Raw genomic sequence first — 12,077 nt, forward strand, 5'->3', positions numbered from 1 at the left:
ATAAAGTGCAATATTTATGTCATTTTAATGACCACAAAGTAAGAGCTTTAAGAAAATATAAAGTTAGCTTCCTAGAAGAGTATACTTGAGTAGGCAATAACAAAATGATATAAAGGAATACAAATAACATGAAGGGTTATTGTTTATAGGGACACAAAATTTGCCAATATAGCTGAACAGTTGGGCATATAAAAGAGAATCGTATGATTAAACAGCACCTTTTTCTCCTGTTTAAAAGGACTCACCATTAACTTTTCAAATATACAATCTGATATTTCTTCAGTCAACAAAAGAAACATTTTCATTTTCTACACCTTTTCTTACGTTTATTTTTTGCTAGTGAGAATAATACTAGTGCAAGACTCAAGCACTGTGCAAAACCTGCCTTTATTTAGTCTGAGCATTTATACCCAGAATTTACCAAACTCTTCTTTTTTAAAATCCCCTTTCCTGGATTTAAAGTGCAATTCTATACACCTCTACTCAGAAGTAAGCCCCATTGAGTTCAATGGGATTTACTCCCATGTAAGTGGGTGTAGGATTGCAGCCTTAAACACCATACTATGTACACTCTTGTCTTTGCAAACCCAGGTCACCATTGCATTAAGACAGACTGTGAATGTGAATGTTTGATCTCCTGATCTGAGTGCTGCTTGGGACAAACCTTTTTTATTTTATTTTTTGGCCTTGCATCACTTCTGAATGGTGCATCTGTCTTTAAATCACCTCTTTCCTTTGCAAACTGGACAGAAACATGATGGGAAAATTATCAGGTTTCTGCCTCTAGTTATTTTACCCAGAAAAGTAGCAATTTAAATGTGCTGCATACGTCCCATTTAAAACTGGTGCCTGCCATCTTTACTATGTTTTTGGGTAACTACTCAAGTACAAAAAGTATTGGAAGAAGTGGCCCTGAATTACATAACAGACAAATTTGACCTTGTGCATGTATGGAATATGCACTTGCTGTTTAAAAGTCTAGCTACCCTCTCCTGTATGTCACTGTTGCATTTTCAGAACTGCTTCATAGATTATATTTTGCCTGCGTAGAGATAATCTCTGTGTTGCAATAGGCATATTCACTGTAACATTACAAGGGTAGCAGGAGTGCTTTGCGTATGTGTGTTTTGGTGGTGGTGGTGGTGAGAATATGAATGTATAATGGCTACTCCATCTGTATACACAGAGGAAAAACCATTCATATTATATGTCCAACACTACAGCGTCGATGCCTTTGCCTATTCAGAGATAATCTCCATCTATAAAAAAAATATAACATGTGAAACAGCCCTCACTTTGTAGGGCTAAAAGTAATTTCTTCTCCTCTAGATCTGTCCTGATCCTCAAATTCTCAGATCCGAGGCCAAACTAGCAGCTATACTCTAGCAAATGCCAAGCAATGTTGACTGGAACTGAACAGTGCTGTTCCTGTATTTCAATAACTGTAACATAAAAGAGAAGCAGGCAAGGCGGTGAGCATGGAGAACCACAATAATCATCGCAAGGGGCGGGGGCTTTTGCTCCGTGGTGGAGCGCATGCGCTGCGTGTAGCAACGCCCCAGGTTCAATCCCCAGCGTTTCCGGAGAGAGAATCTCAGGCAGCAGGTGCTGGAAAAGACCTCTGTCTGAGCCCCCGGAGAACTGCTGCCAGTCAGAGCCGAGACTACTGGGCTAGATGGACCAAGGGCCTGATGCGGCAGCCTAAGGCAGCTTCATGTGTTCATATTAAATCAGCCAGTACAAAAGGATGTGCAAAAGCAATGTCATGGCACACTGACTCTCTTTCCGACAAACCCAAAGTAAAAATGCATCAATATGTAATCTGAGCAAGTGCTGATTGCCATTAAGGACACTCTTGTTCAGCTTAAACAAGACAAAATAGTTTCTTAGATAAGAGTACTGGGAACATGCCTCTGAAGGTTGAAGTATGCAGGAGGTCACCTCTCTCAAGTTTTAATAAAGCAGCCTTCCATGTCAATGCATGAAGGAGGAGACACACAGAGCCATTTTTTTCCTATACCTTACTACTAATGATCTATAGTACAAATGTTCAGCCAGCCATACCGTTTGGGTGCATGGTTTGCAGCAATGCATATACCTGCTGGGTGTCTGTTGTGTTCGGGGCGGGGTGGGTGGGGAGACTATTTTTGGTGGCTGCCCTTAGACCGTTTCTGCCCTTTCTGTTAGTCCAAGGTAGGCGAGGAAGGAGTGCTTCGGCGAAGTGTCACCCAGGCGTACAGTCTGTGGTCTGGGTGCATGGAATGTGATCTCAAAGTGGTTCTTGGGGAAAAACATGGTTAAGGGAATGAGGTGGGCAAACTCAGAGTTTCGATACTTGTCAAAGCACAGGGAGGTGCCGTTTATGGCCAAGGCCTTAAGTGCCAGGTTTGGCTCCGCCCCACCGCCGTGCACAGCTGACAGGGCCACCGTCTGCAGAGCCTGGGAGGCAGACATCACCGAGAGAGGGGACAAGAGGCTTCGGGGGCTGTGGGCAGTGAGCAGGGGGCTGGCTTCCTTGGCGCTTGCCCCCTGGCCCTTCTTCTCCTCTTCGGAGTAGTCCCCGTTTTGGTGCTTCTTCACATGGCGGCTGAAGACAAACGGGTGGGTGGTCTTGAAGAGGCACTCTTCGCAGCTGAAAGTCTGCCGTGGAGCATGCTTGAGCTTCTTGTGCAGGTTGAGATTGTCTTTGCGCTTGCAGCTGTAGCTGCACTGGTCACAGTGAAAAGGGCGCTCCCCAGTGTGCACGCGCACATGCTCTATCAGCTTGTTGGCCGTCTTTGAAAGATAGCCACACTGGTCGCACTTGTAATGGTTGCCCAGGCGATGTTCCCGGATGTGCATTTCCAGCTCCAGCTGATTGGCTTTCACTGCCTGGCAGATCCGGCACTTGTACTCCATTTTGTAGTGGGTCTTCAAATGGCATTCCATTGCTGCTGGACGGTTTGTGGAGTAAATGCAGAACGGGCACCTGCCAAAAATCAAAGGAATATTGACACAGGGGTCTAGCCAATTATTCTTCCAACCAGTGAGCTCGTCTTCCTTCCAAAAGTCTCCCCCCCCATTCCATAGGAATATAGCATGATTAGTTTAGTATAACGCCACTAACAATTTGCTGCCTGAAGCACAGCCTAAATGGCTTAACTGCAGCCATTACAGTAGCTGAGGAGGAAATGGGTTTTCCCAATAACACTGTTGTAAAGCAAAATATTTGGGGGTGGTCTGGTTTTGAATGAGCGATTAAGACCCATTAGTTTTTCAAAACAACTGCTCCTGGTTGCGATAAAGCTGCTAGAACAGGTTTGTTGATATGGATCAACAAGCTGCCTGTATTTCTGGACCGTCCTCAGGGGCATGGCTACAGGGACTTTACGTGCTTTCACTCGAGAATTGACCACTACACCACAAGCCAAACAGAAAGTATGTTTGATGTATTGCTTTTTTTTTTTAAACCCTTTAGAGGAGCAATCCTAAGGTTCCAGGAAAGGCACCTGAGAGGCTGATGGATGTTGTGAACCTCACTTTCCTCTGTTGGATCCTCTATGTAGGCGGAGAAGGAGGTTCAGACTGGTGGCCTCTTCCTAGCAGTGACAGAAAGTAAGCAGGAGGGATGTGTTGGAGAGGACTGGATGCAGCCTTGGATCCCCCAGAACCAAAGCCCCCCTTACTCCCCAGGCATATTTCCAGAAAGGGTGAATAAGTACGCCAGCCTTGGAGTTGTCGTATTTTTAAACGGGAACAACAGATACAAAAACAAAGGGACGAAACAGGAAAAAAGTTGCCCTGCACCGGTCAAGCCCAGTAGAGCTTAGGTAATGGTAGTTCTTCTACCATGGGATTACTTTGCAAATTTAGAATATGCCATATAAAAGAGAAAGTTACCTTGATGGAGACTGTTTTTCAGTATATGCCCAGTGTATCAAACTGAAACAAAATTCAACTGGTAAACTATAATGAGGTTTCAGGTGTTTAGCTAATGTTAAAACATCCTGACAATTTAGGAGACACTTCATTATCACCTGCTTTGAGGGAGCGAGATATAAGCCTGACACGTCTAGGTTTTAATAGACATTACGGTGGTTTGGACTACAAGTGTTTTTAGCTCATGGGAGAAATACCCAAACAAATGTTGATATGCTTTTAGGTCCAAAGCATGCATGTTCTTCTCTGTCTCACACACAAGTAAATGGAACTTGTTTTGGGAGGGGTTTTTTTGGGGGGGGGGGGTTGTGTGTGCAAGCACAGATCTATGTTTCCGACTACTACTGGAAATGTCCCTTCCCCCCTCCCCGCAATTCCAAGCCTGAAGAAATAATGGCAATCATATGCAGCTTGGCATGCTTTGTACTGGATGATTACTTTCTGAAAAGTGAATATAAAAGAGAAAGTTACCTTGAGGGAGGTTGTTTCATTAGTTTATGTTCAGTGTATCAAACTGCAACAAAGTTTAACTGGTAAACTATAATGAGGTGTCAGCTGCCTAGCTAACGTGAAACTATCCTGACCAATTCAGGACATACTTCATCATCACCTGTGCGAAATGCAAAGTGTAAAAATGTCCCACTGCCAGACTGTTATAATAATTTGTGTATCTTGGGTTACACATGTGCCAAATTCTCACTTTTTGGCTTCCGGACTGTAGGCTATTGGAATGTAACCTAACAATTCTGATATCTCATGACTGAGTGAGTGGGGTAGTCATTAGCCCCAGTGTTGGAAGTATGAGGGAAAAGGGCGGAAGGCATTTCATAAATCCACCAACCCCACCAACCCTGTCTCGCTCCAATTTCAGCCAAATCCTAACATCTCTAAAGGCAGTAGCTACGGAGCCTGCCTCCGCCCCAGTAATTCACGTCCATGTAGCTATGGGTACAATCCAACCAAATGTAAACACTTTAAAGTCCTTTTTTTGTCAATAGAAAATATAAGCATGTGGTTTTAATTCTCTGGCGTGAGAAACAATGGCACTTCTGTTTAAAGTTAGATGGATTGTGTCCTATTTTAGTAGTTGCTCACAGCACAACCCACAACCCAGGTTAATGCAAGTATTTGTAGCTAACTAACATTGCATGCATGTTTACGCAGAAATAAGTACCAATGTGCTCAGCTGCACTTTCTCTCAGGTAAGTGTTCATAGGATTGCAATCTGAACCTACTCAACTGAAGCAGCCAATGGAACTGAACTGAGTTAAATCCAAATCCTGTTGTGACCTGGATTTGGTCAAAAATATTTGTATTTGACTTTATGTAAGGAAGACACACATACTCTTGGCACTGAATCCCAAATTTGACACAAAGGTGTTGGGAGTCAGGAGCTCTTGGCAAGATACCCATTTATTTATGTATTTTAGATTAAAGTATCAAGTCCATGGTTTTGAGGCAAGCCTGTTTGTCTGACTCAAAAGGAAAAGAATTGTGAAAAGCAGAGCAGGAATTGGTATGTATTATGAGGAGATAGCCCAGAAAACATGATCTCCCTTCTGAGTAACACTGATAGATGCATTGAACGGAGGCTGCAATCCTGTGTGCATTTACCTGTGAGTAAGCCCCATTGAACATAGTGGGACTTACTTCTGCGTAGACGTGCACTGCATTGGACTGTTAGTGAGGTTTAACAGTGCCTACACAATTCTAGCAGCTCAGATATAGTAGCAACTGCTGCAAATATTCTGTTCTAAGGTATAGATATAAATAAATCTCTTATAAATTGATCTGTGAATTTAGTGATCTGCGAATACACACGCAGAGTTCTCCTTTTTCTCATGTTCTCATGCACATCCCAGGCAGTGCCTTAACTGGACTGAAGAGGGCTGCTCGTATGTACAGGAATTTTGAATACCCACTGGAGGGAGTGCCCATTGAATTCAAACCCTGGTATTTCCAATTTAAAAAAGAATCCAGTAACAAAACACTCCTGGGATCCTGGATTGCTTCTACCACTCAGGAAACAATACTGGGCTAGACTGAAACCAGTGTGACGTAAAATAGTACCACTTTCTAGGTTCCTCTAATTCAGATAATTAGTGCATTGCAATGATTATTGTTACTGTTACATTAACCCGTCAGGCTTGGCATTTACATTTTTGTTAAAGATGTGTCATAAGAAGCCTGCTTTTATGACACATCTTTTTATGACACCTATGGCACCCATGAAGTTTTATATCACTCCAGATAAAAATAAATATCCCCGTATTTGTGTCACCTGGTATTGTTCAACACTGTTAGTCCTGTTCAGTCCAATGTCTGTGTCACCCAGGAGACCAAATGGTTTGTGTTGACTCGTGACAATTAAACATGATCATCAGGGTAAACTTGCCTGGCTCTGGCTGCCTAATCAGAAATGGATCCCATCCACACGTTTCTCTGTTCCTACTCCCACAATGTTTGAGGTACTTAACACAGTAAAAGTTTGTGTACTTGCTTTCCTTACTTGAGCCCACCGGTGGGGACAGTGTGGCATTTCTTGTGCTCCAGTAATTGCTCAGGAGTCTTCATGAACTTGTGGCACACATCACATTCAAACATCCGTGTAATCAGGTGGATTTGCAAATGGCGCTCAAACATGTTTTTTGTTTTGCAGACAAAGTTACAGAAAACGCATTCAAAACCTGCAAGAGGAAATCAGAGATACTATTACCTAAGTCGCACACCACAGCCTTGAGGAAGCGGAGGGAGCGTCTTTGCATCCAGTCCACCAACTTTTTACCTTTCTCTGACTTTTCTTCTGCGTTTAAGAAGGTCTGACTACCAGGCACTACGGAAATAACTAGCAGGTTGTTTGAACCCTTGAGTTTGGGGCTGATCTCTGCCTCTTCTTTGCTGTTGGCAGAATCACTGAGTGCTGACAGGGAAGAAGAAGAAGGGCTGTTTGAGTCACTGGGTGTCTTCCTCTCTTCACCTGTAGGGAAAACAAACCAACCGACCCAAAATATTAGCTGGCTTATTAGTACCATTGTTATAATAAAATCACGTCCCGGTCCAGACAAGGAGGTCTATGTGCAGAAGCAGCCTTCCTCACACGTCTGCATGCTCTTAGCTCTTATCCACAGTGTGCAATGCTCATCTAGCCCACCTGATCTGGCTGAATGCATACTTTGTTACCTGTGGGGATGAGCATCCACTTCCAGTAGTGATGTGCAATAACTTGCCTTTAGCTAGAGCTGGACTGGGACCTCATTCTTTGGGGCAGCTTAGCCCTAGATTTATTTATTTTATTTTTATTTATTATTGCATTTATATCCTGCCTTCTTTTCCTGCAGGGAACTCAAGGCAGCATACATAATCCTCCTCCTCCTCTCCACTTTATCCTCACAACAACAACCCTGTGAGGTGGGTTGGGCTGAGAGTCTGTGACTGGCCCCAAGTCACCCAGTGGGTTTCCATGGCCAAAGGGGGACTAGAACTCGGATCTCCCGACTCCCAGGCTGCCACTCTAGCCACTACACCACACTGACTCTAAATAGTAGAGGTTGGGCTTCCAAGGGCTTCTCCTTGCTACAAAAGGTTTGCCTTTATTCTTTGAGCTATTGGCTCCACAGCAGGAGTGGGCAAAATGTACCCGCAGGCCTCATGTGCACCCCAGCGAATTCCGTGGGCCCCCCACTGCCTCACCACCAACGTTCAGTGGCAAAGCAGTGGCAAAACCCTACTTCCCCCCCCTTTAAAACAAGGAGCACATGCCTTCTTCTAAAGCAAACTTGTGCTCCCAGAAGCCTCCAGGGGGTGCAATTTTCCTTTAAAATAAGGCATGCGCTCTTTTCACACGCGCCTTGTTTTAAAGAAAAATGGGTATTTGTTTGCTGTGGCTGTGCTGCTAAATTTGGGCAGCAGATTTGGTGGCACAGCAGCAGCAGGGTGTGCCCCATCACCACCACCACCAGAGGTGGAAGAATTGGTCCCCAGACCGCTGGAAGTTGCCCACGCCTGCTCTACAACGATCTCTCTGACATGTTGTGAGGATCAAATGGAGGGAAGGAGGACCGTATAAGCTGCCTTGAGTTCTTCACAAGATGAAAAAAGGCAGGATATAAATGTAACAATAATGTACTTGCTGGTAGGACACTGTGTCCAGACTGCTTAGGGAAGCGGTCTCCAACACAGAATCTGTGTGTGCCATGGAACCCACAGGGCCTTCCAGTGGTGCCCATGGAGCTCTCCACTTCCTACTCTTGCCTTTCCCCTCTCGCCTGCTATTCCCCCGCTCTCTCCCAGCCTCTAAGCTCACTATTTCTTTCCTCCCGCACTTCTTTAGCTGACTTTTGACTAGCCAGGCCCACATGGCAGCCATTATGTGCCTAGCTACCTCCTCTGTGGAAGCCATTTTGTGGTGGTGCTTACGGCAGTTTCTCAAATTCCCTGATATTCCCACAAATCCCAAAAGGTTGGGGACCCATGACTTGGGGTGATCTGCGTCTGGCAAGTGGATAGATAGTTCTGTATTTGGGTAGCGGGCTAGGACAAGAAGTCCATTGCCAGCCATACAGTTCCATTCCAGACAATGGAATTTCGGGGTCGATGTTTCCTGAAAGCAATGCAACTAGCAATGTTGTTGCACTTCCATTGATTTATAGTTTTGAGCACCAGTGGAATAACCCCTTATTTGAACACCCCTAGGGCTGCTGCTTCTAGGTCGATAGACAATACTGTGATCCCAACCTCCTCCATTTCCTTTCTCTGACTCTTCCTGGACCCAGAAAAATACCAAGAGCTACCAGTCACGCTGTCCTTCTCTATTCTGTCTCAATCAAACCTGTGTAGGGTCAAACATTTTTTTCCTTTACAAAGGAAAGCTATGCGTGATACGTTTTTGCAAGCCCCTTTCATAGGCACTCCAACACAATGCACGTGCGCGGTAAGGATCCAATGATGTCACCTTTCCAATCATCTCCACCTATGCAACTTAACTGCTAGAACTGGGCCAATGGCATTATTTTATCCTTTGAACAAGAACAAAAGCGATGAAAGAGTGGAACAGGGAACTGATGATCTTCATTCCACATCCTAACCGAAGTGACCACCTTTTCTTTTTCTTTTTTCTTCTACTTGCAAAATCCTTACAGATTTTGCCTGGAAATATAAAGTACCTAAAGCATTGCTGTGTGGAAATGGAAAAAAAGCATTACAAAATGATTTTCTAAAGGTAGGATCCAAACGTAGTCATAATTAGAGTGGACCCATTGGATCAATGGGACTTAATTTAGTCACTAACTTCCCATTGATTTCAATGGATCAACTCTAAGTATGACTGAGACGGAATTCAACCCCACAGTTGAATTCAGTGTGTTTGTAGTGTCTGCACCTTCTCTTTCCACTTTTGATTGTGGGATTCCACTTTATTTCAGAGGCCAGGATAAGACAGAGCTCTCTGTAAGGAGGGCTATTTCAGTTCAGCGTGGGCTCCCACATTTTTCCAACGCTAAAGCACGACAGAGGGGGATCCCCTTGACTGGAGTGAAGCTTCTCCTGGTGTCCCAGCCTTTAAGAAGTCCCCATACTCTGCCAACTTTTAGTACGTCTCTTCTGAGCACTCCAAATAGGAGGGGAGAAAGGAAGCTAAGAAGGAACCTGCAACTCATCACTGTTTCTGTATGAGAATGTGCAAAGTTCAGGAAGTTATCCCTGCACAAGGGTAGAAGGTCACCACTACTTGCACTTGCGAAAGATATTTGGGAGGATTCCTACATTACACTATACGAAGCATTTGCAAATGCAGTCAGACGTAGAGAGTGTGAAGACATGTTCAGTGTTCTCTTGCGTTCTCTTACCTAATGGAAGCAATTTAACACTCGGAAACTCTTCACACAGCAGCCTCAGCTATTTGACTCACACGAAGAAAAAAAGGGGGGGGGAAAGGAAACTGAATGATAAAACGGCTGCCATTTTAACACATGACATGGGTAGGAATTTTAAAACCAAGTTTGGCCCTAATCTTGCACGTGGGTTTAGTGCCGGGAGAATTCTGCCAGGGTAGCAGTCCAACTGGGATGGCATCAGCCAACATTTCAGCGGAGAACTCGGGAAGCGTGGGAGAGGTGGCAGCCGGAGACAAGCCCAGACCCAGAGCGAGGTTATCACCTGCATGCTTGGCGGCGACATGAGCCTTCATCTCTGACTCTTCCATGGTTACAAAATCACAGGCTGTGCAGCAAATAGAAAACATCCACTGTTCTTTATCCACATGAAGCGACATATGACTGACAAACTGGACATTCATCTCGGTTTCAAATCCACACACATGACAACTGGAAGCGGGAGAGAGTTAGAAAAGTTAAAGAGCGTGCACTTATGGAACCCCTTTGGAACAGACACACATCGCTTCTCTTCATTCAACCTGACCGGCTCCTGGTTTTACAAACTTTGTCTTCTCCGTGCTGTTTAAATTGCACTGGGATCTCCTTTCGCCTGCTGAACCGCTTCGGAACTGACAGCCCTGCCAAGCTGATTAAGGGCAGGCACAAGGCAACAATCCCGAACACGCTATAATGATGCTAAATAATCATAAAGTTAATTAAAAACTACAGGTTCCAGATGCTGCACATCACCTAGCTATTTCCTTTGGGCAATAAGATGTGCTGCAGCCCTGCCAAGATGTTTAGTCGGGCTGCTACGTGGACAAACGGAGAGCTTGCCACACACGTCACGAGCAGCTCCCGAGCTTTGGAAATGGTCCCACGTCAGGTTGGGCTCTCATGCAGAAATGCCGGGCATTCTTAGCACAAGCAAGCCAGAATGGGCTCAGGGATTCCTTCTGCGTGACCGAGCAAAAGCACTAATCAGCTATGCAAACACAAATGCTACGGGGAGACAATTTTGCAGTCAGCTCATGGTCCTGCTAGTCTCAACAGCACTAAAAAAAACCTCTTTCGGGTGCTGAGTTTGGCCTTTAAAGCCCTAAACAGCCTGGGACCCACTGGCGTCTCAGGAATTGCCTCGAGAACTTTGCTCAACTTCTGAGATCCTTCTTGCTCTCTCCCTCCCGTGCCCCCAAACTAGCTGGTGGGGATGAGAGAAAGGTTTTTTTTTACCATGATGTCTAGATTATGGAAAGACCTCCCAAGAGAGATGAGTCACTGCCTGTCGTTAATTGGACACTGAAGACCATTTTAGTTCGATGGATGTTTTTCTGTTAGGACCTTTTATGTGATTTCCACCACCACCACCCTGCCTCTTCCCCATTGTTTTATTGTATTTTAAATTGTCTTGTTTACAGAATATTGCTCATTTTAAATTGCTGCAAGCTGCCTTGAGATGGCCTTTGCTTAGAAAGGCAGGATATACACGTTCATGTGTATGTACGTACATATGTAAGTACATACAGATCGATTGATAGATAGATAAATAAATAAATAAATAAAAGCTGACTTGCTTTACAGGGTCTCTCCACTGTTTTAAGGCATTCTTATTTAAAATAAATAAGTCAAAACACTGAAAAGTACATGGACATTGCAGTCAAGGCGATCAACACGAACGCCTGAGACTTAAGTGTGACCAGACATCCAAGGCCCGATTCACACAATCAGCCACTTGGAAATGCATAGAGGAGGTTCTGTATGACCACCCTTTTGGGTGGAGCCACTTGTTATGAAGGAAAGGAAAGGAAAGGAACCTCTCGTGCGAGCACTGAGTCATTACTGACTCTTGGAGGGACGCCAGCTTTCGCTGACGTTTTCTTGGCAGGCCTTATAGCGGGGTGGTTTGCCGTTGCCTTCCCCGGCCGTGATTACCTTTCCCCCAGCTAACTGGGTACTCATTTTACCGACTTCGGGAGGATGGAAGGCTGAGTCGACCAGAGCCGGCTGCCTGAAACCAGCTTCCGCTGGGATCAAACTCAGGCCGTGGGGAGAGTTTCAGCTGCAGAAACTGCTGCTTTACCGAGGCTCATACTTGTTATGAAGATCCCCCAATTTCTCCGTGCCATTCTGCCCAGTTTGCAGTCCTGGGATTTGCAAGGTAAACAGAGGATCTGTGCAGCAAGCAGCTACCCGTGAACGACCCACACATGGAGTCAAACGTGGTCTGGAGGCTCAGGTAGTCATTAATTATGTTGCAGTTACTTGTTTGTTTGCACTATACACTCTTAC

At 44.8% G+C, this 12,077-nt stretch overlaps 1 protein-coding gene across 1 annotated transcript in view; it reads right to left on the reverse strand.

Annotated features, from left to right (window-relative positions):
* Positions 1-1,519: 1,519 nt before the first annotated feature.
* The window catches only part of ZNF827 (zinc finger protein 827), a 136,813-nt gene continuing 126,255 nt past the window's right edge, over positions 1,520-12,077 (reverse strand). The window contains exons 10-13 of the mRNA XM_063135676.1: positions 10,072-10,238; positions 6,704-6,895; positions 6,428-6,605; positions 1,520-2,968 (exon numbers count right to left, since the gene is read on the reverse strand). Of these exons, the coding sequence (XP_062991746.1) occupies positions 2,161-2,968; positions 6,428-6,605; positions 6,704-6,895; positions 10,072-10,238 (1,345 nt within the window). The 3' untranslated portion in view covers positions 1,520-2,160. The remainder of the gene's footprint in view (positions 2,969-6,427; positions 6,606-6,703; positions 6,896-10,071; positions 10,239-12,077) is intronic.

This window comes from Elgaria multicarinata, chromosome 10 (genome assembly GCF_023053635.1).
Source record: "Elgaria multicarinata webbii isolate HBS135686 ecotype San Diego chromosome 10, rElgMul1.1.pri, whole genome shotgun sequence".
Taxonomy (NCBI): Eukaryota; Metazoa; Chordata; class Lepidosauria; order Squamata; family Anguidae; genus Elgaria; species Elgaria multicarinata.